Here is a 26562-nt window from a genome sequence, read left to right as displayed (position 1 = left end):
GATAATCTTCCTGCTGGACTTTTTTAGTGCACCCATTTTCAGTCGATTTCTGGTGGGTAAAATGGGCATATGTCCTGTATCCTGGAAATTCTGAAAAATAAAAATAAATAATTCTTCCTGTGCATAGTACAATCCACACCCCGTGATGTGAATGGTAAAATCCTCCCCTTTCCTTTTCCTCCTCCACACCTTCCATAATCCTTTACTCACCCACAACCATTAAGGGTACAATCCTCCCAAGTCTCAATGGTACGATCCTTTCCACACCACCCCAAATGAATGGTCCAATCCTCCCCCTGAGAATCCTGAGCTGGGATTCCCCAATCCCTTTCTGTTTCACATTTACGAAGCCTTTCCCATTTTGAAAACAGTCTCTGTTTCTGGTCTTCCCACCAAAGTGTATAACCTCAGACTTTACCACATTGTATTCCATCTGCCCCTTCTCTGACCATTCTCCTGGCCTGTCCAAGCACTCTCAGCATGGACCCCTTTGGAACTCCAAAGACCCCTTTATGCCAACTCTCTGCCTTCTGCCAGTCAGCCAATCCTCTATCCATGCCAGTACCTTGCTCCTACACCAGGGACTCTTATCTCACTTAGCAGCCTCCTACACGGCACCTTGTCAAAGGCCTTCTGGAAATCCAAATCGCTCACGTCCACTGGCTCTCCCTTTGTCTAACTTACTCATTACCTGCTCAAAGAATCCTAATAGATTTGTCAGACATGACCTCCTGTTGTCAAAGCCATGCAGACTCAGTCCTGTTTTAACATGCACCTCCACATACTTCCCACTCTCACCCTTCATAAAACCTGTTAAGTTTACCCATTTTTACCATAAATACGTTGTTCTGCTCTTTAAAATGAATTCAAGTTTAAAGATTTCATATTATGTATGTACATTACCTTTGCCCCTCATAATATTTTATCCTTCTGAAGAAGACCTTCAAAAGAGATTGGCACAAGGTATGAAACTGACTGTGACTGCGTCAAGTAAAGGAGTTAGTAAGAATGACAAAGGAGCGGCTAAATATCTAAACCTACCCATGCAACGGTCAAGAAGGCACAACAACACCTTTTCTTCCTCAAGATGCTCAACAAATTCGGCATGTCCATAATGACACTCACCAACATTTACAGATGCACCACAGAAAGCATTGAATCTGGGTGCATTACGCCCTGCTACGGCAACTGCTCTGCCCAGGACCGGAAGAAACTACAGAAGGTTGTGTGCACAGCACAGTCCATCACGGAAGCCAACCTCCCACCCATGAAATCCATCTACACTTCTCGTTGTCGTGGAAAGGCTACCAACCTCAAGGACCCCTCCCACCCCGGGAATGATCTCCTGCACCATCTTCTGCCAGGCAGAAGATACAGAAGCTTGAACACATGTACCAACAGGTTCAAGAATAGCTTCTTCCCTGCTATTATTAGACTGCTGAATGGAGCTCTCCAATGTGAAGACAAAAAAACAAAAAAAAAATCTGGAGCTCAAAGCTCTCAATGAGAGTCTGAGCCCAGCATTAAGTTCAGGTAATCTTTATTGTGACCCAACTTTGTTACATCTTCAGATCCCCCCAGCAAAAAGATGTAGAGAAAGTAGCTGCTTTTTAAATAGCTCAAGGTCAAAGTGCACACACTCCACCTCCCCTTCTTTCCTATCGGTCAGCAAAGAGTTGTCCCTTTGTAATTGGATCCTTGGTACAGCCTTAACGTGTGGGGCCGGGAACGGGGGGGGTGGGAAGTGAAACAGACTGCTGTGAGTCTGGAGTCACATGTAGGCCAGACTGGGTAAAGGATGCAGCTGGGACTACTGAGTGAATCCTTTCCCACAACGGCAGTTTCCTTCCCTAAAACGGGCGTGAGTGAATCAGACTGGGGTTTTCTCTCCCACCCCCCCACCCCCCATACAAAATGGTTTCATCTTTAGATTCTGACCGTATTCCAATTCCACCATCTGCCGCGGTGGTATTCAAACCCAACAGATCCCAGAACTGGGTTGAGAGTCCAGTCGATAACAGCACTCGGCAGTCGCTTTGTCAGTCCCCCTGCGATGGCACGTGAAATCGCTGGGGGCACCGGAGGTGGGAGGAGCGGGTGAAAGCCTTCCCACACTCAGGGCAGCTGAGGGGCCTCTCCCCCGTATGGACTCGCCGGTGGGTCAGCAGGGAGGAGGAATCGCTGAAGGCCTTCCCGCACTCGGGACAGCAGAAGAGCTTCTCCCCCGTGTGAACCCGCTGGTGCCTCAGCAGGGAGTAGGAATAGCTGAAGGCCTTCCCGCAATCAGGACAGCTGAAGGGCCTCTCCCCTGTGTGGATCTGCTGGTGGGTCAGCAAATTGGAGGAACGGCTGAAGGCCTTCCCGCACTCGGGGCAGCTGAAGGGGGTCTCCCCCGTGTGGACAGGTTGGTGCCTCAGCAGGGTGGAGGAATTGCTGAAGGCCTTCCCGCAGATGGAGTATGGAAGCCTTTCCCACAGTTACCGCACTTCCACGGTTTCTCCATGTCCGAAGCTTCAGCCACAAGCAAATGCGTGTACTGCCCCTCACTGCTGTGAATTCCTCTTTGCAGGCCGTATAACAGTTTCAGGCTCCACACTCAGTGCGCAGCAACAGTAGGGTCTCTCATCCAGTCCCACTGATAATGAAAATGTACTGAAATAGGAACCAAAAAGCTTTGCTCCTTCTCACAGAATTGTCATCAAAAATCGTGGCTGTCCCAATCGATTGAGTGACTGTCAGATATTGACGTGAAAGTGAGGACCGCAGACGCGGGAGAGTCAGTGTTGAAAAGTGTGGCGCTGGAAAAGCACAGCAGGTCAGGCAGCATCCAAGGAGCAGGAGAGTCAACATTTCGGGCATAAGGCTTTCATCTGTTCATTTTGAAACTTCTGCCTTCGGATCTTCAAATACTCTGGAAAAAGAGCTTACAAAAGTCATCACTGTCAGTGCAGGGTAGAAATTCAGAACAAGCTATTCTACTTTCTGTGGAGCATTCTTTTCTTTTGTTATTCCACAAAATTGAAAGCAACATCCTTCTCTCTTTCTTTCTCTCTCTCTCTCTCTCTCTCTCCCCTCCCCCTCCTCTGTTCTCACTCCGCTCTTAGTAATTCTCCTGAAGGTGCTGATTCAGGATCAGAACAGCAAAAACGTCAAGACTTATACATTGGATAACTCCACATGAAAGTTAATATCTTTCACAACAGTGGGATGCTGCTGAGAGTGAGCAGGTCTGATTTTGGGAAGCAAAACAAAATGTGTCAGTTCAGGATGAATCGGGAATACAGCTTGAGGAATAACCAGACACATCAAGGTATTAACACAGACACCAGAGAGAAACTGAATAGAAGAGATGTGGCAAACGTTAGTAGAAAGCCAGAGTCATTAGGATATACCGCACAGTAACAGACCTTTTGGTCCAATTCGTCTATGCTGACCAGATATTGTAAATCAATTTAATCCCATTTGCCAGCACTTGGCCCATATCCCTTGGCCAATCCACCCGACCTTGCACATCCCTGGACACTATGTGTAAGTTAGCATGGCTAACCCACACAAACCTGCACCTCCTTGGGCACGATGGGTACTTTAACACGGCCAATCCACCCTCACCTCCACATCCCTGAGCACTATGCATAATTTATCGTGATCAATCCGCCCTAACCTGGGCAGTTAAAAATCACACAAACGCGGGTTATAGTCCAACAGGTTTATTTGGAAGAACAATCTTTCGGAGCACTGCTCCTTCATCAGGTGGTTGTGGAGAATAAGACCATAAGGCACAGAATTTATGGAAAGACATTTGTGGCCTGCCACTGAAATGATATATTGAACAAATCTGGATTGTTAAGTCTTTCATCTTTTAGAATGGATTGCAGGTATCATTAATATGTAAATCCCAGAACTTCCTGTAAGGCACCCTCTCAAGATAACATAAGACTTTACAACAAAAGGTGGCAGCTCAGCTCAGACAATGCATTAAAGGTATGAGGTCAGAGTTTGCCTGTATCTCAGTCTTGACTCACACTGTTTCTATTTCCAAAGCAGGAATTTATAAAATATTATCTGGATTGACTGCCTGCATGAACTGCCAAGTCTCATCCACCAACTGAAATGACAGGATATGGAGGGCTTGATCCCCACAGTGCAATGAATTCCCACTTTCCACCAAAATCCCAAATGTCCACACTCACTCAGTTGTTCTCTCATAAATTAAATATTTCATTGTAACTTCTTCTGCTCCCAGCCTCCAGTCTTCACAACCACACTTCTGCTTTCACCGAAGACAATTAGTCATACAGCACGGAAACAGACCCTTTGGTCAAACTCGTCTGTGCCAAACAGATATCCGAAATTAATCTAGTCCCATTTGCCAGCATGTGGCTCTTATGGTTCTAAACCATTCCTATTCATGTACCCCGCCAGATGCATTTTAAATATAATTGTACCAGCCCCACCACTTCCTCTGGCAACTCATTCCATACATCCACAGCCCTCTGCGTGAATAAGTTGCCCCTCGGGGCCCTTTTAAATCATTCCCCTCTCACCTCAAACATATGCCCTCTAGTTTTGGACTCTCCTACCTTGGGGAGAAGACCTTGGATATAGCCCATTATAAACCTCTATAAGGCTGCCCCTCAGCCTCCGATGCTCCAGGGAAAATATCCTGGATCTACTCAGCCTTTCCTTGTAGTTCAAACCCTCCAAGTCTAGCAACATCCTCGCAAATCTTTTCCGACCCCTCTCAAAGTCTCAAGTTATTTCCGAAAGCAGGGAGACCAGAACTGGATGCACTATTCCAAAAGTTGCCTTACCAAGTTACAGCCACAACATGATCTCCCAATGCCTGTACACAATGCTCTGACCAATAAAGGAAAGCATAGCAAACACATTCTTCACTATACTGTCTATCTGCGACTCCACTTTCAAGGAGCTATGAACCTGTACTCAAAGGTCTCTTTGTTCTGCAACACTCCCCTTCAATGTACCAGTCCTGCCTGCATTGCTTGACCAAAATGCAAAACCTCACATTTCTCTAAATTAAACTCCATCTGCCACTCCTTGGCCCATTGGTCCATCCGATCAATTCTAATTTATAGTGAATTCTGCTTCCTCTCTTATTCTCTAGAAGCTGAAAATCTCCATCCCAAACACTCTCTCTCCCTTCTCACTTTGTAGAACCTAATCCCTGCTGTCCTCATCCTGAAGGGTCTGGTTCATGCTGTTTAACAGGCCCACACTCAGGGGAGATCTAATTGAAACATACAGAATACTGAACGGCCTGGACAGAGTGGATGTTGGGAAGATGTTTCCACTGGGAGGAGAGACTAGGGCTCGAGGCACAGTCTTAGAGTAAAGGGAAGACCCTTTACATTGGAGATAAGGGGAAACATCTTCAGCCAGACAGTAATGAATCTATGGAATTAACTGCCACAGAAGGCTGTGGAGGCCAGGTCACTGAAGATATTTAAGACTGACATAGATAGGTTCTTGAGTATCAAGTGGATCGAGGGTTATGGGGAGGAAGCAGGAGAACGCAGATAAGAAACTTAATAGCCACGATTGAATGGTATGAGCAAACCCAATGGGCTGAATGGCCTAATTGCTGCTCCTAGATCTGATGGTCTCGCTGTCCTGGACACAAACTGCATGAATCCAAGTAAGATTCAGTTAATCCATTTTTTAAGGTTAGAATCAGTCTAACCATTGTGGTACATACAGCCTCACACAGGGAAACTCACACCTTCAATAGGTTATCTGGGACAATATGACACCAATTGGGAATGTAACTTTTAGAAAAGGTTTTGCTGTTTACATATGAAAGAACTGAAACCAACATGGTTATTCTCAAAGAGGAGAGACTTAATAATAACCCAGGTCTTTTTCAATATATAATTTCAGTTACATCCCACTGTAAACTTTTGCTACAGATTCAGTGTCATACAATCTTATTCTTCACAACCACCTGATGAAGGAGCAGCAGTCTGAAAGCTAGTGCTTCCAAATAAACCTGTTGGATCATAACCCTGTGTTTTTGATTTTTAACTTTGGGCACAGACCGTGAGAATTGGGAGCAGGAGTTGGCCATTTGATCTTTGGAACCTGAACCAGCATTGAACAGACCATAACTGGATATGAATCTTCCTACATCTCGGTGGATAGGCTGAGACTTTCTTCACTGGAGCACAGGAGATTGAGAACTGACCTTATAGAGGTTTGTAAAATCATGAGAAGTATATACGAGGTGAATGGCAGGTGTCATTTCCCTCAGTTGGGGGTTTCAGGATTAGGCAGCAAATTTTGAAAGGAGAGAGGAGAAAGGTTTTGAAAAGACTTGAGGCAGCTTTTTTAAATAAAATACAGTAGTTCATGTGTGGAATGAATGTCCAGAGGAAGTGATGTTACTTTCAAAAGACATTTGGTTAATTACATGAATAGGAAAGGTTCAGAGGGATATGGGCCAAACACTGGCAGGTCGGACTAGATTAGTTTGTGAATATATTCAACGTGGACTAGTTGGACTGAATGGTCTGTTTCTTTGCTGTATGACACTGTAACTGTTCTGTACTTGTCTTCAAAACATTTTCTTGCTTTTCCACATAATCATCCACTTTATTGTTGCTCAAAACTCAGATGAACTCAGCCTTGAATATATTCAATGACCCCTAACTGCAGGAAGACATCCACAATTCTGAACACAATTCCTTTTGTTAATATACCACTTGCTTTGCTGATTGCTTGCTGCACCTGTCTGACACTGGCAGTGACTGGTGCAGAAAGACACTGAGCTCCCTTTCTACATCCACATATTCCCTATTCCCTTTTGCCCGAAACATCGACTGTCCTGCCCCTCAGATGCTGTCTGACCTGCTGTGCTTTTCCAGCACACCTACTGACTCTAATCACCATTATCTGCAGATCTCACTTTCTCCACCTCTCAGTATATCACCATTTAAATAATACACTTGCTTTCTGCTCTTTTTCACAACTTCACATTGTTGTACTCTTTTTCTCATGTTTCCAACTGTGGTCTTCTCTACATTGGGGAGACTGAGCATACACTTGGGAACGGTTTGCTGAGCGTCGCAGGCAGGTCCACAGTCACTACCCACTTTAATTCCCCTTCCCACTCCCTTTCTGAAAAGACTATCTTAGGCCTTCTCCATTGCCACAATGAACCAAACAGCAAATTGGAGGAACAACACCTCATCTTCCGCCTGGGCAGCGTAGAGCCCAGCGGACTCAACGTTAAGTTCTCCAGTCTCAAATAACCTCACTTCCCATCTCTTTCCCACCATTCCCCCCCAACGACTCCCTTCTCAGCCCCTCCCCCTCATTTCCACTCCTCCTTGTCACGAACCAGATTTATTTCTCCCATTCACCAACCAGGTCAGACCTTTCACCTATCCCCACTTCACCACCCTGCCCCCAGGACACCCTTTATCTGCACCCATCCCCAATCCTGAAGAAGGGTTACACCTGAAACGTCGACTTCTCCACCTCCTGATGCTACCTGGCTTCTTCTGTCCTTCCAGCCTCCTGCCTGTCTATTTTGCCAATTGCGACACAGACGTGGAGCAACGTTTCCAGAGTCTGTCCCCACCCCGATTCACTCCCTTTCCTTTCAGTTGCTGCAAGTCAACAACAGAACCCCAGAATGAAAAAAAATGGAAAAGGTGGTGAGAAAATAGAGTGCCGTACTCACAGATGTTGGACAGAGGAAGGAGATTGCAGTCTGGGGTGAAGCTCAATCTTCTTTCTGAGAAACAGGAGCAGCAGCATCTTCAGAAACTGATGGTCCAACTTCCGCAGTCAGACAACGGGGTGTCTCTGATTAGCAGGAGGACTAGACTCCTTCCGGTCCTCCAGTACTCCCTATTGGTCAATCAAAAGAAGATCGCGCGCCTTTTTGTGCGGACTGCGATGAGCATGCCCAGTATTTTGCTGACACCCAGCGAGCATGCGCACGGCATTGCTGACACCGTCAAACATGCGCTGTATGCTCTATCGGGATGCTGGTGTTACTAACAGATTTTAAGTGTCCAAATGCCAATAGGAAAAAAAGGGGTAGAGCCACAATATTTTTTCTCCGTGGTTCGACATTTGATTGGTTTTGCATTTTGTCTCGCTGCTCAACTTTTATATGTCTTCTCCCCTTGTTGAGAGAGTCTCCCCGTGAGCTGACTTTGGGTAGCGCTTTAACCAGTTACACAGACTGAAGAAACATTGCACTATTCGCAGGAGGGAGTGACTGTACACGTTTCCTGAGTGTGATCCCAGTTTCAATTGTTCATCGGAAACACAGAACCAAAAGGATACCAGAACTGCGGAGAATTTGGGGAAATGTGGGGACTGAGGGAAGGGATTCCATTCCCTGGGGGCTCTGGAGGTTCATCAGCTGAGTCGCAGTGCGGACAGGCCGTTCTTCAAAAAATTATTACAACATTATTTCCCATTGACAAAAACACATTCACGCTGCCTGATTACCTTGAACTTATACAAGTGCTCTGTCATAATATCTTTAATAATAGCTTTGAACATTTTCCCCATTACATATGTTAAGTTAAATGGTCTCCCTTTTTGAAGAAAGGATTTGTCCAAGCTAAAAAAAAAACACCCTTGAAACTAATGAGGTTTGGAAAATTAAAACCAATACATTAACTATTACGGGGAGAAATGCGGGGAAGTGGAGTTGAAATGCCTATTAGCCATGATTGAATGGCGGAGTGGCCTCGATATGGCCTTACTTCCACTCCTATGTCTTATGGTCTTATTTCACGCCCTAATTTCTCTTTAAGAGTCAAGGATGAATTCCTTCAAATACCCGGGACTTATCAGCTCGGAGTTCCAACAGTTTACTCAGTCCTCGTTCCCTGGGGATTGTAATTTTCTTCAGTTCCTCCCTCCCTTTCAATTCCTGATTTACAGCTAGTTCTAGGGTGTTACTTGTATCCTCTCAAGTGAAGTCAGATTCAAATTCTTTTCAATTCATCTGCCATCTCTTTATCCTCTGTTACTAAATCCCCAGACGCATTTTCTGCAGAACCAACACTTATTTTGTTAACTATTTTTAAGAAAAGCTGACAAAACTTTCCACCATTTTTTAAGCTAACTTTCTAACCCTAAATTGCCGTGCGACTGCGTGCATTATTTCTGATATTTTGCCATAGCTCTCAACTCTAGCATCAACTTGTCTGCGTATTCTATTGAACTGACCTTGATTAAGTGTTGCAAAACACACAAGGGCAAATCTTTCCTCTCCAGAAAGTCTTAGTACTTAACACGATAAAATTCACTTTGAAATATTGCGCATCCAAATTTTACCAAGCACATACTACAGATTCAACATCCCACAAAGGCACCCAGTTTTGTTATGATCTTTAATTCTGAAGATAAATTTGAATACCCAGTGATTAACTGGAAGAACTCTTCATTAAGATTTCACATTTTAAAACAAATAAAAATTACCCATTAACTGGTGTAACTCAGCAGAATGGGATGTATGGCCTTAAATTGTAAATCTAGTTTTCTTTACATCCCTGCAAGAGTTCCCACGAATCTTTACAAGAGTCTTGATAGTTCATTCACTTGCTGGGAATAGTCCAAGGGATACAACATCTCTCGAGGATTCACTTAAATCCTTCTCAGGATTCCAAGTATTCCTGGTAATTGTATGTGGGAAAAGATCTGCCACCCTGGCAACCCACAATAGGCCCACAAAAGCAAAATTGGCCAAACTGTACCAAAACACCCAGAATGCCTTAGCAGGGACCAAGCAGGCTAACAAGTGAAACTAGACAACACTTGCAGACAAGGGAATACCTGTACACCTCAAGTACCCACGAACAATGACAGAATACCACAGCTATCCCAAAGCCCTGAGGGCAGTTTCACAACCCAGCAGTACCAAAGCCACACAAAAGGACAGGTCAGACAGAGAGGCACCAGCAAGAGCATTGCTCCCAGGACAGTACAATGGAAGCACCTCACCGTTTCAGAGGAGACATTAGCACCTACGCAAACAGACACACGCGCTCTCATGCACACACACTCTCTCATGCATGCACACACAGGTCTATGGGGTGAATTTGCATTTGCAGATACATTCAATTTTGATCAAAAAGCACACAACCTGCAGGCAGTTGATACATGTAATATTTGTAAATTCCTCCTTTGGAAATAGAACCAGTCTGATTCAAGATTGGGATACAGACAGACTCAAACCTCACACATTTCATTGTTGTCTGAACTGAGATGAAACCTATTTCTATAAAACCTTAAGTCATCTCGAGAATCTGACTTCAAAGGCTTTCTGGGATTTACACATTAATGAACTAAAACTTGCAACCTATTCTAAAAGACAAAAGACTTCACAACAATCTAGGTTTGTTCAATATATCCGATCAGTTGCACTATACTGTGATCTTTTGCTATAAATTCTGTCTTATGATCCTGCTCCACAGCTTCCTGATGAAGGAGCAGCGCTCCGAAAGCTAGTGGTTCCAAATAAACCACGATAACCTGATGTGTGATTTTTGAACTTGATCCAACCCAGTCCATCTCTGGCTCCTCCATATCATTTCGAGTGAAGGCAGCCCCCACCTCCCGGTGCTGCCAGGAAACTTTACAATGCTGAGGGAATGATGCAGGACCTGCACTCATGGAAAATTTACAATTTCTAACGATACTAGCTCCATCTGATACATGACATTGGAAACTTAGTGCAGGAAGCTGAAAGAAATGAGCAGCTTTCAAACAAAAACCTCTTGGAGCTCAAAGCTTTCAATGAAAGTCTGAGCCCAGCGGTAAGTTCAGATAACCTTTATCAAGACCCAACTTTATTACAGCTTCAGATCCCCCCCAGCAAAAAGGCGTAGAAAAAGTAGCTTTTTTAAAAAAAAACAGCTCAAGGTCAAAGAGTACACAGTCCCCCCACCCCCAACTTTCTTTACTATTAATCAGCACCAAGTTATCCCTTTGGAATTGGATCCTTGGTACAGCCTTAACCCGTAGGAAGTATTGCCTCACTCAGCAATTTCAACCCAGACCCTGTATCCAAGTAAGTTTCTCCCTGTTCATTTCCGCAGGTGGGGGAGTCGACCACACTGCTGTGGGTCTGGAGTCACATGTAGGCCAGCCCGGGTAAAGGATGGGACGACTGAATGAACCCTTTCCCACACGGCAGTTTCCTTTCCTAAAAAGGACATGAGTGAATCAGATGGGGGTTCTCATGCCCCGCCCCCAAAAATGGTTTCATCGTTAGATTCCGAACTCCAGACTTCTGACCGAATTCCAATTCCGCCATCTGCCACGTCAGGATTCAAACCCAGGGGTCCAGTCAATAATGGGACTCTGCCATTGCTCCTTCAATCCCCCTGCCATGGCATGTGAACTCGCTGGTGCCTCTGCAGGTGGGAAGAGCGGGTGAATCCCTTCCCACACTGAGAGCAGGTGAATGGCCACTCCCCAGTGTGGACCCGCTGGTGGGCCAGCAGGGTGGAGGCCTGTGCAAAACCCTTCCCACACTCAGGGCAGCTGAAGGGTCTCTCCCCAGTGTGGACCCGCTGGTGCTTCAGTCTGTCGGACGAATTGCTGAAGGCTTTCCCGCACTCGGGGCAGCTGAAGGGCCTCTCCCCCGTGTGGACCCGCCGGTGGGTCAGCAAGGTGGAGGAGTGGGTAAAGCCCTTCCCACACTCGGGGCAGCTGAAGGGTCTCTCCCCAGTGTGGACCCGCTGGTGCTTCAGTCTGTCGGACGAATTGCTGAAGGCTTTCCCGCACTCGGGGCAGCTGAAGGGCCTCTCCCCCGTGTGGACCCGCTGGTGCCTCAGCCGGGCGGAGGAATTGCTAAATTCCTTCCCACACTCAGGGCAGCTGAAGGGCCTCTCCCCAGTGTGTACCCGCTGATGTCTCAGCAGGGCTGAGGAATTGCTGAAGGCCTTCCCGCACTTGGTGCAAAGGAACGGCCTTTCCCCGGTGTGGACCTGCTGGTGGGTGAGCAGACTGGAGGCCTGGGTAAAGCCCTTCCCGCATTTGGGACAGCTGAAGGGTCTCTCCCCTGTGTGGACTCGTCGGTGCTTCAGCAGGTCAGAGGAATTGCTGAAGGCCTTACCGCACTCTGTGCAGGGGAACGACCTCTCCCCGGTGTGAGTGCGCCGATGAGTCTCCAGGGCAGACGGGAAATGGAAACTTTTCCCACAGTCACGACACTTGCATGGTTTCTCTACGGGGCAGGATCCCTCAGGTTTCTCCATGGCCAAAACTTCAGCTGCGCACAAACATGTGTAGAGCCCCTCCCCGGTCTGAATTCCTCTTTCCAGGTCATACAACTATTTCTGGCTCCACACTCAGTGCACTGCAACCATACGGTCTCTCATCCAGTCCCACTGATTCTGAAAACATATAGAAGCAGGAACCAAAAAGCTTTGCTCCTTTTCACAGAATCACAGTCGAAAATTGTTGTGTTCCCAATGGATTGAGTGACTGTCAGGCATTGACATCAAAGTGAGGACTGCAGACACTGGACATTCAGTGTTGAAAAGTGCGGTGCAGGAAAAGCACAGCAGGTCAGGCAGCATCCAAAGAGCAGGAGAGTCGATGTTTCAAGCATAAGGCCTTCATCTGTTGATTTTGAAACTTCTGTCTTCAGATCTTCAAATACTCTGTAAAGAAAATTACAAAAGTCATCACTGTCAGTCCAGGGTAGAAATTCAGAACAAGCAACTCTACTTTCTGCAGAACATTCTTTTCTTTTGTTATTCCACAAAATTGAGAGCATCATCCCACTCTCACTCTCCCTCTCAGTCCCCCTTCTGTTCTCACTCCACTCTAATTCTCCTGAAGGTGCTGATTCAGGATCTTACAGGGGCAGAAAAGCAAAAATGTCAAGACTGACATCTCTCTGAATTTTGGATAGCTCCACCTGAAAGTTAGTTTCTTTCCCAACACTGGAATACTGCTGAGAGTGAGCAGATTTGATTTTGGGAAGCAAAAACCGTCAATTCAGGGTGAACCTGCAATGCAGCTTCTTGACGAACAATGAGACATGAAATGGTTAACGTCCCCAGGAAGGGGGAGAAAACGAGACATCAAGGTATTGACACCGACACCAGAGAGAAAGTGAACATGCCGACCAGATATCCAGAATCAATCTAGGCCTATTTGCCAGCACTTGGCCTATACTCCTATAACCCCTTCGTATTCATATACCCATCCAGATGCCTTTTAAATGTTGTGATTGTACCAGCCCCCACCACTTCCTCTAGCAGCTTGTTCCTTACACACACTGCCCTCTGAATGAAAAAGTTGCCCCTATGTCCCTTTTAAATCTTCCCTTCCCCACCCCACCCTTAACCTATTACCCTTACATTCTGGAGTATCCCATCTCAAGGAAAAGACCTTGACTATTTACCCTATCCATGCCTCTCATGATTTTATCAACTTCAGCCTCCAGCGCACAAGGGGGAAACATCCCCAGTCTGCTTGGCCTCTCCCTATCACTCAAACCCTCCAACCCTGGCAACATCCTTGTAAATTCTTTCTGAACCCTTTCAAGTTTCACAACATCCTTCTGATAGGACTGAGACCAGAACAGCACACAACATTCCAAAAGTGGCTATGGTTCTGCTGAACAATGGCAATTTAATTCCAAAATATTAATTTCTTCATGAGAAGGGAATAATTGGCATTGTAGCTGTAAGAGGTCTCTTGCAGAAGAGTGAAGAACCAAGTGAGAGAACTTTCCATTAAAATGGAGAGGAACGGAGGTGATTCTGAGACTGGGGACTTATATCTAAAGCAAGGAAATTACAATGGCAGAGGCACAAACAGGCCACAACAAATGAGGGAACATGATTGAAAGAAATGACAAACATTTAAAGAGCACCTGGAGGATCTGCAACAGTTGTCCATTCCTTTCTGAAAAAATAAAACACAGAAGGTGGCACAGCCACGGGCTAACAAGGGACATGATGGATAGGATGAGATCCAAAGGAATGGTGTACAAATTGGCTAAAAATAAAGTACCAGATCTGAAGACTGGGAGCAGTTCAGGTTTCAACAAAAGGATTGATCAAAAGGGGAAAATGGGTATGTGAAGATAAAAAAAAATTAGAGAAAACAATAACAACTAGAACAGGCAAAGTTCTCATGTGGAACAAAGAGATGGCAGACCAATTACCCACATATGTTGCTTCTATCATCACAAAGGAGGACACAGGTAACATCCCCAAAATGTTGGGGAACACATGGTCCACTGAGAGCAGAACTGAAGGAAATGAGTAGTTGTGGGGAAATGGTGTTGGGGCAATTGATGGGATTAAAAGTTTACAAATCCCGGTGCTGGTAACCCACACCCCAAACTATGGTCCGAGGTCATGCAATTGGCAAATCTTGGGCTGATCTTAGCAGAACTATTTAATGGTAAGGTCCTACGGAGTGTTGCTGAACAAAGTGACCTTGGAGTGCAGGTTCATAGCTCCTTGAAAGTAGAGTTGCAGATAGATAGGATAGTGAAGAATGTGTTTGGTATGCTTTCCTTTATCAGTCAGAATATTGATACAGGAGTTGGGAGGTCATGTTGCAGCTGTACGTGACATTGGTTCAGTCACTTTTGGAATATTGCATGCAATTCTGGTCTCCTTCCTATCAGAAGGATGTATGAACCTTGAAAGGGTTCAGAAAAGATTTACAAGGATGATGCCAGGGTTGAGGGATTTGAGCTATAGGGAGAAGTTAACAGTCTGGCGGTTTTCCGTGGAGAGTCGAACAGTAAGGGGTGACTTTATAAAGGTTTATAAAATGATGAGGTGCACGGATAGAATAAATAGACAAAGTCTTCTCTCTGGGGTGGGCGAGTCGATAACTACAGAACATAGGTTTAGGATGAGAGGGAAAAGATTTAAAAGAGACCTAAGGGGCAACTTTTTCATGCAGAGAGTGGTAGGTGTATGGAATGAGCTGCTGGAGGAAGTGGAGGAAGCTAGTGTACTTCCAACATTTAAAAGGCATCTGGATGGGTATATGAATAGGAAGGGTTCGGAGGGATATGGGCCGGTGCTGGCTCAAGTTAACCCTCTCCTGTATTGAATTTCAAATCTATCTTCATCATGTCTTTCCTCCACTCCTGACGTTCTCTTTTCCCAGTCTACAAACTGAAAATAACATCAACACATCAATGCTCTCCTGGTCACTGCGATCTTGGAAGTACCCAGCGCCACAAATGATCAGATTCATTCACCTCAAATTCACAGTCTGCCTTCGTGTCATTCTAGATCTCTCTCCCTCCCTCCCACTCCCTTTTCCTGTCTGAAGGACACACAGACCAAGCTCAGGGACAGGTCTCAGAGTGAAATGAGGAAATTCTAGTTGAATGACACCAACTGTCATTTCTCTCCCGGAAATGACGACTGATGGTGCCCTCACCAAGATGGCCGCCCGCGCTCCCCGCCCCAAGTCAACATGCGCCTTATCCTTACAATGATGGCGCCCTGTTGCCCGGGCAACACGAGAGCTCCTCCGGTGGTGAAGTGGGCCTGGGGAGGTTTTATTCACGGCCTCAGGCCTCCCCCGAGGAGTTTATAAACTCCCCAGTCTCCCTCCTCCCGCGGTTCCCAATCCTACCCTGTCCCACTGTCTCCTCTCCCCGGGATGTTTACGAAACCTGTTCCTGTTCTGAAGAAGGATCACTGGACCCGAAACACCTCCTCGATTTCTCTCGACAGGCGCTGCCGGACCTGCTCAGCGTTTCCAGCGATTTCTGTTCTTGTTCCTTCAGCCGCCGGCGCCATTTCGCTCACACTCACGGCACGCATGCGCACTGCCAGGGCCCCATAGCAAGGTTTCTCGATCGCATGGGATCGTGGGAAATGAAGGCGCCATTAATGTCATGAAATCCAGTATCCCATATGCCTTCTTAATTGTCCTATTCATGTGTTAATGAAGTACACGTCAGGGGCAAATCTTTCAGCGATTTTAGATTTATGCATTGAGTGCAACACTACAGGTGTTTAACTCTAAACTCTAGTTCCAAATCAGTGTCAGTATAATCACTCTTTATCTGTTCTCAAATAAGCACCGAATCAATGCTCTCCATCTGACCCTTCTTAACGTCGATTTTCTTTAGTTTGCAGATTCCAACCCGCTGTTTTAATAATTTATTAAAATCTATTTCTGGTACATGGGCGTCGCTGGCTGGCCAGCATTTGGATCTCCTTGAGAATGTGATGGTGAGCTGCCTTCTTGAACCTTTGCAGTCCACATCCTGTACGGTGACCCACAATGTCTTGAGGGAAGGAATTCCAGGATTTGGACCAGTGACACTGAAGGAACAGTAATACATTTCCAAGTCAAGATGGTGAGTGGCTTGGAGGGGTACTTGCAAGAGGTTATGTTCCCATGTATTTGTTTTCCTGGTCCTTCTAGATGGAAGTGGTTGTTCGTTTGAAAGGCAATTTGTAAGGTGCTTTGGTAAATTTTTGCGGTACGTCTTGCAGATACTACACACTACTGCTTCTGAACAGTGGATAAGGTACCAATCAAGCAGGCAACATTGACCTGGATGGTTTGATGCGTTTCAAATACAGTTGAAGCTGCAACCCATCCAAGCTAGTGGGGAGTATTCCATTACACTGCTGACTTGTGGCTTGTAGAAATTGGAACACGTTTTGGAGAGTCAGGAGGTGAGTTACTCACTGCAGTATTTCTGGCCTCTGACCTGCTCTTGTAGCCACTGTGTATATATGGTTCATCACGTTGAGTTTCTGTTCAATGGTAAACCCCAAGGATGTTGATCGTGAGGTATTTAGTGACAGTAACATTGTTGATATCACAGGTCAGTGGTCAGATTATTTCTTTTGGGGATGAGTCATTGTGTGACATTTGCATGGCATTCATGTTACTTGCCACTCATCAGCCCATTGGATATGGTTAAGATCTTGTAGCATTTCAAACTGAACTGCTTCAGTTTATGAGGAGTTGTTTATAGTGCTGAACATCTGCAATTATTGCAACATCTCCACTTCTGAACTTATGATGGAGGAAGGTCATTGATGAAGATGGTTTGGCATATGAACTCCTGCAGAGATGTCCTGAAGCCGAGATGACTGACCTCCACAAACCATAGCCATCTTTCCATGTGCTAGGTATGACTTAATAATTAAGACATACAAAACTAATTGAAGGAATAGGTATGAGACAACCCTCTTCAGGTGTCTCCAGTGCAGGTTTTTCTGTTCTCGAAACAATCTGATAAGAGTTGACATTCATCAGCCTTTTGATCTTGGCAGGTTCCTTTCTCTCCAACATTTGTTTCACATTAGCAAGTTGAATTCTTCTGCAATTTTCAGGAAAATGTTTTACAGAAAGTAACATTCTTAATATCTGTGTAATGTTCCTTGGGAAAACTGTCTATAGTCCACCAGTTGGAGAGAATTTCTCTGAAAAGGTTTGTCAAATGCCCTGCTTCCACAAGACCCAGTGTTCCCAAAGTTGAAGTACTTTTAACAGCCCCTTTATATTTTCCAGAATTCCCATGATGGGAGACATGTGCCACTTATACCCACCACAAATCTCCTGAAACTGGGTGCACTACAAAAGTCCAGCAGGAAGATTATCAGTAAAACGATCTGGTTTCAATCATAGAGTTATAGACATCTAGAGACACACTGCACGGAAACAGACCCTTTGGTTGAAATCATCCATGCTGACCAGATGTCCAAGCTGACCCAATCCCAAGCTCCAGCCTTTGGCCCATATCCCTGCCAGATGCCTTTTAAATATTGTAATTGTACCCATCTCCACCACTTCCCTGGCAGCTTGTCACACACACACACACACACACACACACACACACACACACACACACACACACACACACACACACACACACACACACACACACACACACACACACACACACACACCACCCTCTGCATAAAAAGATCGTCCTTGAGGTCACCTATTCCCTTCTTGCTACCCACAGCACCTCCTTTCCGTCACCGCCCCCCCCCCAGCACCCCCTGTCCATCCACAGCTCCTCCTGTCCATTTCCACCCTGCCACCCAAAGTGCCCCATGTGCATTTCCCTCTCCCCGCCCTCTGACCCCATCTATCCTCCCTCTCTCCCCTCACCCTCCGCTCTCCATCTCTCTGTTCCCTGTCTATTCTCTCTCTCCACCAACTCTCTGCTGCTCATTCTCCCACCGCCCCCACCCATTCCTTGCCACTCATTCTCTCTCTCCATCCATCCTCGGCCCCCGTCCATTCTCTGTCTCTCCTCACATTCTGCACCCCACACCATTCTCTCTCCTGCCCCCCCCCCCCAACACTCTAGCCCCACATTCTCCCTCTCAGACCCTTCCCCCCCATTCTCTGGGTCCCCCATGCTCTACCCTGCAGGCCTTTCTCTCCCACCACCAAGTCCTTCTCCTCTCCCTCACCCTCTGCTCCCCTGTCCATTCTCTCTCTCTGTTCTCCACAGCTCCACCCAGCCCCCGTCCATTCTCTCTATTCTCCCAGCCCCCGTCCATTCTCTTTCTGTTCTCCCCAGCCCCACCCTCTAGCCCCCATCAATGAGAGGAAGGAATCTGGTTGATGGCAGGGAGGAGGAGAAGCGAGAAAGATAGGGAGCTTATTTGAAATTGAGTTCCCCAATGTTGAGTCCTCCCAACTCTACACAGTCCGGGCGGAAGATGAGATGTTGTTCCTCCAATTTGCAGTTTGATTCATTGTGGTAAGGGAGGAGGCCAAAGATGGTTATGTCAGAAAGGGAGTGGGAAGGGGAATTAAAATGGCTGGTGACTGGGAGGTCTGGTCGGCCTCTGCGGGCCCAGGCACGATGGGTTCTCCAAGTCTCCCCGATGTAGAGAAGTCCACAATTGGCTAACACATGGCAAATGCAGTACCACAATGTAAAATTATAGCCTCTGCTGTGAAAAAAAAAGCAGAGAGGAGGTGTATTGTTTAAATGGAGATGTATTGGGATGAGGAGAAAGTGAGGACTGCAGATGCTGGAAATCAGATTTGAAAAGTGTGGCACTGGAAAAGCACAGCAGGTCAGGCAGCATTCAAGGAGTAGGAGAGTTGACGTTTTGGGCATGAGCCCTTCATCAGGAATGATGTGTGAATGTAATTGAAACCAGTCAATACCAGTTGTCAGAAAGGTGCAGCAAGCAATCAGCAAGGCAAGTGGTATTTTTACAAGAGGAATTGAGTTCAGAAGTGGGATGTCTTCCTGCAGTTAGGGGGTCATTGAATGTATTCAAGGCTGAGTTTGTCTGATTTTTGAACAACAAATAAGTGGATGTTTATGGGGGAAGGCAAGGAAATGGTTTTAGAACAGTTTCAGTCCAACTAGTCCATGCTGACTATGTTTTCAAACTAAATTAGTCCCAGCTGCCTGTGTTTGGCCCATATCCCTCCAAACATTTCCTATTCATGTATTTGTCCAAATTTCTTTAAAACTTTGTTACGGTACCTGCATCCTTCCTCTGGACATTTATTCCACACACAAACCACGCTCTGTGTTTTTTTAAAACAAACTGGTGCCCCTCATGTCTTTTTAAAATCTTTCTTCACTCACTGTCAAACTTTGCTCCCTAATCTTGAAACCACCCTCGAGAAAGAAGACCCGCCGTTCACCTCGTCTATATCCTTCATGCTTTTATAAACCTCTATAAGGTCACCTCGCAGCCTGCTGTGCTCCAGTGAAAAAGTCCCAGCCTATCCACTTCGATGTAGTTCGATTCATATCCAGTTATGATCTGTTCAATGCTTATGCAGGCTCTAAAAACCAAATGGCCGACTTCTGTTCCCAGTTCTCACTCTGTGTCCAGGACAGCAAGAGACTATAAGACATAGGAGCAGAGAGTAGGCCATTCAGCCCATCAAGCCTGCTCATACCATTCAATTGTGGCCTCATAGGTTTCTCAATCCCATTCTCTTGCTTTCTCTCCATAACCCTCGATCCCCTTGGTACTCAAGATCATATGTCTCAGTCTTAAATATACTCAGTGACCTAGCCTCTGCAACCTTCTATGGCAATGAATTCCATAGATTCACCACTATCTGGCTGAAGAGTTTTATGTTTATCTATGTTCTAAAAGGCCTTCCCTTTACTCTGAGGCTGTGCCCTCGGGTCCAAGTCTCTCCTACCAACGGAAACATCTTCCCAACGTCCACTGTATCCAGGCCATTCAGTATTCTGTGTTTCAATTAGATCTCTCCTGAGTGTGGGCCTGTTAGTCAGCATGAAGCAGACCCTTCAGGATGAGTTACAGCAGGGATTAGGTTCAGCAAATGGAAAGAGAGTATGTGGGATAGAGATTTTCAGCTTCTAGGGAATAAGAGAGGAAAGAGAGTTCATTATAAATTAGATTTGTTCAGGTGGGCCAATGGGCCGAGGAGTGGCAGATGGAGTTTAATTTCGAGAAATGAGAGGTGCTGCATTTTGCAGCTGTATAAGACATTGTTTAGGCCACTTTTGGAATACTGTGTTCAGTTCTGGTCTCCCTGCTGTAGCAAAGAGGTTGTGAAACTTTGGAATTGATTGGAGAAGATATACAAGGCTGTTGCCATGCTTGTGACCTATAGTGAGAGGCTGAAGTGACCAGGGATATTTTCCCTGGAGAATTGGAGGCTATGGGGTGATCTTATAGATGTTTATGAGGGGCATGGATAGGGTAAACACCCAAGCACTTTTCCCCAGGGTAGGGGAGTCCAAATCTAGAGGGCATATTTTTGAGGTGAGAGGGGAATGTTTTAAAAGGGACGTGACCGGCAAGGTTTTCGTGCAGAGGATGGGGCACGTGTGTAACAAACTACCAGATAATGACAACATTTAAAAGGCATCTGGATAGGTACATGAATAGGAAGGATTTAGAGGGATATGGGCCAAATGCGACTAGGTTAATTTAAAATATTTGGTTGGCATGACAAGCTGGGCTGAAGGGTCTGTTTTCATGCTTTATAACTCTAATCAGCTTTGCTGAAAGCAGTAGAGTCAGAGCACTTTCAGAGCATCTTTCAAAGATGTTTTGCTCTTACTGGGAGCAATAGACAATAGGTGCAGGAGTAGGCCATTCTGCCCTTCGAGCCTGCACCACCTTTCAATATGATCATGATTGATCATCTTTAATCAGTATACTGATCCTGCCTTCACTCCATAAACCTTGATTCCACTATCCTTGAGAGCTCTATCCAACTCTTTCTTAAATGAATCCAGAGACTGGGCCTCCACTGCCCTCTGGGGCAGAGCATTCCACACAGCCACCACTCTCTGGGTGAAGACGTTTCTCCTCATCTCTGTCCTAAATGGTCTACCCTGTATTTTTAAGCTGTGTCCTCTGGTTCGGCACTCACCCATCAGCGGAAACATGTTTCCTGCTGCCAGAGTGTCCAATCCTTTCATAATCTTATATGTCTCAATCAGATCCCTTCTAAACTCAAGGGTATACAAGCCCAGTCGCTCCAATCTTTCAGCGTAAGGTAGTCCCGCCATCCAAGGAATTGACCTCGTGAACCTACGCTGCACTCACTCAATAGCCAGAATGTTTTTCCTCAAATTTAGAGACCAGAACTGCACACAATACTCCAGGTGTGGTCTCACCAGGGCCCTGTACAGCTGCAGAAGCACCTCTTTGCTTCTATACTCAATCCCTCTTGTTATGAAGGCCAGCATGCTATTAGCCTTCTTCACTACCTGCTGTACCTGCATGCTTACCTTCATTGACTGGTGTACAAGAACACCCAGATCTCTTTGTACTGCCCCTTTACCTAAGTTGATTCCATTTAGGTAGTAATCTGCTTCCTGTTCTTGCCACCAAAGTGGATAACCATACATTTATACACATTAAACTGCATCTGCCATGCATCTGACTACTCACCTAACCTGTCCAGGTCACCCTGTAATCGCCTAACATCCTCCTCACAATTCCCCTGCCACCCAGCTTTGTATCATCAGCAAATTTGCTAATGTTATTACTAATACCATCTTCTATATCATTAATTATATATTGTAAAAAGCTGTGGTCCCAGCACTGGTCCCTGTGGTACCCCACTGGTCACTGCCTGCCATTCCGAAATGGAGCCATTTATCACTACTCTTTGTTTTCTGTCAGCCAACCAACTAACTTTCAATCCAAGTTAGTACTTTTCCCCCAATAGCATGTGCCCTAATTCTGCTCACTAACCTCCTATGTGGAACTTTATCAAAAGCTTTCTGAAAGTCCAGGTACACTACATCTACTGGATCTCCCTCATCCATCTTCAGTGTTACATCCTCAAAAAATTCTAGAAGATTAGTCAAGCATGACTTCCCCTTCATAAATCCATGCTGACTCTGACCTATTCTGTTACTACGATCCAGATGTGTCGTAATTTCATCCCCTATAATAGACTCCAGCATCTTTCCCACCACTGAGGTCAGACTAACTGCTGTATAATTTCCTGTTTTCTCTCTCCCGCCTTTCTTAAAAAGTGGTACAACATTAGCCACCCTCCAATCCGAAGGAACTGATCCCGAATCTATCGAACTCTGGAATATTAACACCAACGCATCCACGATTTCTGGAGCCACCTCCTTCAGTACCCTGGGATGTAGTGGGCGGCACGGTGGCACAGTGGTTAGCACTGCTGCCTCACAGCGCCAGAGATCTGGGTTCAATTCCCACCTCAGGCGACTCTCTGTGTGGAGTTTGCGCGTTCTCCCCGTGTCTGCGTGGATTTCCTCCGGGTGCTCCAGTTTCCTCCCACACTCCAAAGATGTGCAGGTCAGGTGAATTGGCCAAGCTAAATTGCCCCTAGTGTTAGGTAAGGGGTAGATGTAGGGGTATGGGTGGGTTGCGCTTCGGCGGGTGCGGTGTGGACTCGTTGGGCCGAAGGGCCTGTTTCTACACTGTAAAGTAATCTAATCTAGACATTCAGAATTTTAGTGGAAAGTGGGGATTCATTGCACTGTGGGGATGAAGTGCTTTAAGGTTTACTGGCAGTAAGTACAGTGTGCTGAGTGGGGAGCTGAGTGAAGGGTTTTTGTTTTAAACTGCTCATTTCTTTCAGCCTCCAACATTATATTTCCACTGCTGTACATCAGAAGGAGTGAATCAGTCACTGTTATCATTAGAAACCTTACGGTTTTCAGTAACGCAGATATTACATTGTTTCCTGAGCATTTTAAAGTTTACTGACAGCAGCGGGGTTTGGGCCGTATTCACTGGAAACGATTAAGCAGACAGATAACACACATACGAGAGGGCAGAGGGGACTTGTCTTTTGATTTGGTGGAAGGTGGGAGGTTCTGCACGCTGAGATCCGGGGCAAACACGACTGCAATAAATCATTCAATCTCTACAGTGTGGAAGTTGGCCATTCAACCCCTCTGAAGAGCATGCCATCCAGACCCACGCCCACCATCTCCCTGCCTTGTCTAGTAGTTTCTGCTGGTGGATGAGACTCGGCCATAAAATTAGGGGGAGTAGATTTAAGGAAGAGCTGTTATTCCCGGAGAGTAGTTAATCTGTGAAGGGTGAGGGTGGATTGGCCATGCTAAATTGCCTCTGGCTCCACCCAGTCGCCCCGCCCCTGACCCCAATCGTCTCTCCGCCCTATTGCTCCGCCCCCTCCCCGCTGTTCGCTCCTCCCCTTCCTGTCTCTCCTTTTCCCGCATCGACCCATCGATGACGTCACAACGCGGAAGTGGCTCTGCTCGTTTCAGAGTAAAACCCTTTCGCTGGGCAACTGTTCAATCTAAGAGGGAGAAAATCTGTTCACTGGCAGCAACTGGAGTGAATCCAGGGAGGGAGCAGACTCAGCAAACTCAGGTATGTGTCTTAATTGTCCGGGTGAGGAGGGACGGAAGGATAAGGTGGGGCTGTATCTTAGGGGTAACCTTATCGACTTTTATAAAGTCATCAGGAGCATGGATAGGGTAAATAGACATGGTCTTTTCCTTTGGGTGGGGGAGTCCAGAACTAGAGGGTGATTGGTTTCGGGTGAGGGCGGCGGGGGAGGGGGCGTGGAGATTTAAAAGAGACCTAAGAAGGCAACGTTTTCACAAGGTTTGGGCGGGTGTGAATGTGTGTATGGAATGACCTGCCAGAGAAAGTAGTGGAGGCTGGTACAATTACATCATTTAAAAGGGATCTGGACGGGTGTATCAAAACGAAGGGTTCAGAGGGCCAGGGAACACGTGCTGGCAAATGTGACTAGATTAATTTAGGATATCTGGTCAGCACAGAATAGTTTGACTGAAATGCCTGTGTCTGTTTCTGTGTGTATATCTCTGTTTCTGGCTTTCCATCAATGTTTGTCACGTCTGTATGTTCAGTTTCTCTCTCTGGTGTCTGTGTTAATACCTTGAAGTCTCATTATGCTCCCCTTCCTGGGGACATTAACCATTTCTTGACGTTGTTCCTCAAGAAGCTGCATTGTAGGCTCATCCTGAAGTGGCACACTTTATTTTGCTTTCCAAATCAGACCTGCTCACTCTCAGCATTATGCCAATGATGTGAAAGATATTAACTTTCAGGTGGAGTTTCAGACAGATAAGCCTTGACCTTTTTGCTTTTCTGCACCTGTAAAATCCTGAATCAGCACCTTCAGGAGAATTAGTTAAAGTGGACTGAGAACAGATGGGGAGAGAGAGAGAGAATGGGATGACGCTTTCAGTTTTGTGGAATAATAAAAGAAAAGAATGTTCACCAGAAAGCAGAACTGAAAGTGATGACTTTATATTCTCTTTTTACAGCGTTTGAAGATCTGAAGACAGAAGTTTCAAAATTAACTGTAACGTCAACTCTTCTGCTCCTCGGATGCTGCCTGATCTGCTGAGCTTTTCCAGTGCCGTACTTTTTGACAGTGACTCTCCAGAGTCAGCAGTTCTCACTTTGGTGTCGATGTCTGACGGTCACTCAATCCATCAGGACCACAACGATTTTTGACTGTGATTCTGTGAGAAGGAGCAAAGCTTTTTGGTTTCTGTTTGAGTACATTTCCAGTATCAGTGGGACTGGATGAGAGACTTACTGTTGCAGTGCACTGAGTGTGGAGCGTCTAACAGCTATACTGCCTGTTAAGAGGAAATCACGGTGCGAAGGGGCTCTACACGCATTTGTGTGTGGCTGAAGCTTCGGTCATGGAGAAATCTGAGGAATCCCGCCCTGTGGAGAAACCATGGAAGTGTGGTGACTGTGGGAAAGGCTTCTGTGTCCCATCTGCCCTGGAGACTCATCGGCGCAGTCACACCAGAGAGAGGCCCTTCAGCTGCCCTGAGTGTGGGAAGAGCTTTACCCAGGCCTCTGCCCTGCGGACTCACCAGCGGGTCCATACAGGGGAGAGGCCGTTCCCGTGTCCCGAGTGCGGGAAGGCCTTCAGCAATTCCTTCAACCTGCAGACCCACAAGCGACTCCACACTGGTGAGAGGCCGTTTTCTTGCTCCGAGTGCAAGAAGACGTTCAGACATTCCTCTGACCTGCCGGGTCCACACGGGGGAGAGGCCCTACAGCTGCCCCATGTGTGGGAAGGGATTTAGTCAGGTGAGCAACTTGTGGAAGCACCAGCGTCTCCACACTGAGGAGAAGCCCTTCAGCTGCCCCGAGTGCAGGAAGGCCTTCAGCAATTCCACCACTCTGCTGACCCACCGGCAGATCCATATGGGGGAGAGGCCATTCCCCTGCACTGAGTGCGGGAAGGCCTTCAGCAATTCCTCCATCCTGCTGAGACACCAGAGGGTTCACACAGGGGAGTGGCCCTTCAGCTGCCCTGAGTGCAGGAAGGGGTTCAGCGATTCCTCCAACCTCCAGACCCACCAGCGGATCCACACTGGGGAGAAGCCCTTCGGCTGCACAGAGTGTGGGAAGGCCTTCACCCGCTCCTCCCACCTGCGGAGGCACCAACGAGTTCACGTGCCATCACAGGGTGATTGAAGGAGCAACAACTAAGTGCCATTAGGGACTGGACTATCAACCCAGTTCTGGGGACTCCTGAGTTTGAATCCAGCCATGGCAGATCATGGAATTGGAATTCTGTCAGAAATCTGGAGTTCAGAATCTGATGATGAAACCGTTTTTAGGGTGGGGGGCCCATCTGATTCACGCATACTCTTTTTTTTTAGGGAAGGAAACTGCCATTGTGGGAAAGGATTCATTCAGTCACCCAGCTGCATCCTTTACCTGGTCTATCCTACACGTGACTCCAGATCCACAGCTGTGTGGTTAACACTACACTGCCCAGCACCTCCCCTCTTGCCCCCCGCCTGCACCCCCCCCCCCCAACTCAGCCCCTGGCAGATGAGCAGGGAGAAACTTACGAGAAGACAGGATATGGGTTGAAATTGCTGAGTGAGGCAATACTTCCTCCAGGTTACGGCTGTACCAAGGATCCAATTACAAAGGGACAACTCGGTGATGACCAATAGTAAAGAAAGTGAGGTGGGATGGGGTGGGGGGGGGGGGGGCGAGGAGAATGTGTGCTTTGACCTTGAGCTGTTTAAAAAGCAGCTACTTTTTTCTACACCTTTTTGCTGGAGGATCTGAAGCTTTAACAAAGTTGGGTCACAATAAAGATTACCTGAACTTA

The 26562-nt window shown here is 46.4% G+C and overlaps 1 protein-coding gene and 1 pseudogene across 1 annotated transcript in view; one reads left to right on the top strand and one right to left on the bottom strand.

Annotated features, from left to right (window-relative positions):
• LOC140460050 (uncharacterized) overlaps positions 1-15790 on the bottom strand; it is a 22964-nt gene extending 7174 nt beyond the window's left edge. Inside the window, exons 1-2 of the mRNA XM_072554456.1 lie at positions 15616-15790; positions 11369-12656 (exon numbers count right to left, since the gene is read on the bottom strand). Of these exons, the coding sequence (XP_072410557.1) occupies positions 11369-12248 (880 nt within the window). The 5' untranslated portion in view covers positions 12249-12656; positions 15616-15790. The remainder of the gene's footprint in view (positions 1-11368; positions 12657-15615) is intronic.
• On the top strand, positions 15485-26562 carry LOC140460920 (uncharacterized; annotated as a pseudogene).

Source organism: Chiloscyllium punctatum, chromosome 36 (assembly GCF_047496795.1).
Source record: "Chiloscyllium punctatum isolate Juve2018m chromosome 36, sChiPun1.3, whole genome shotgun sequence".
NCBI classification, from domain to species: Eukaryota; Metazoa; Chordata; class Chondrichthyes; order Orectolobiformes; family Hemiscylliidae; genus Chiloscyllium; species Chiloscyllium punctatum.
This window is presented reverse-complemented; position numbering and strand designations above follow the sequence as displayed.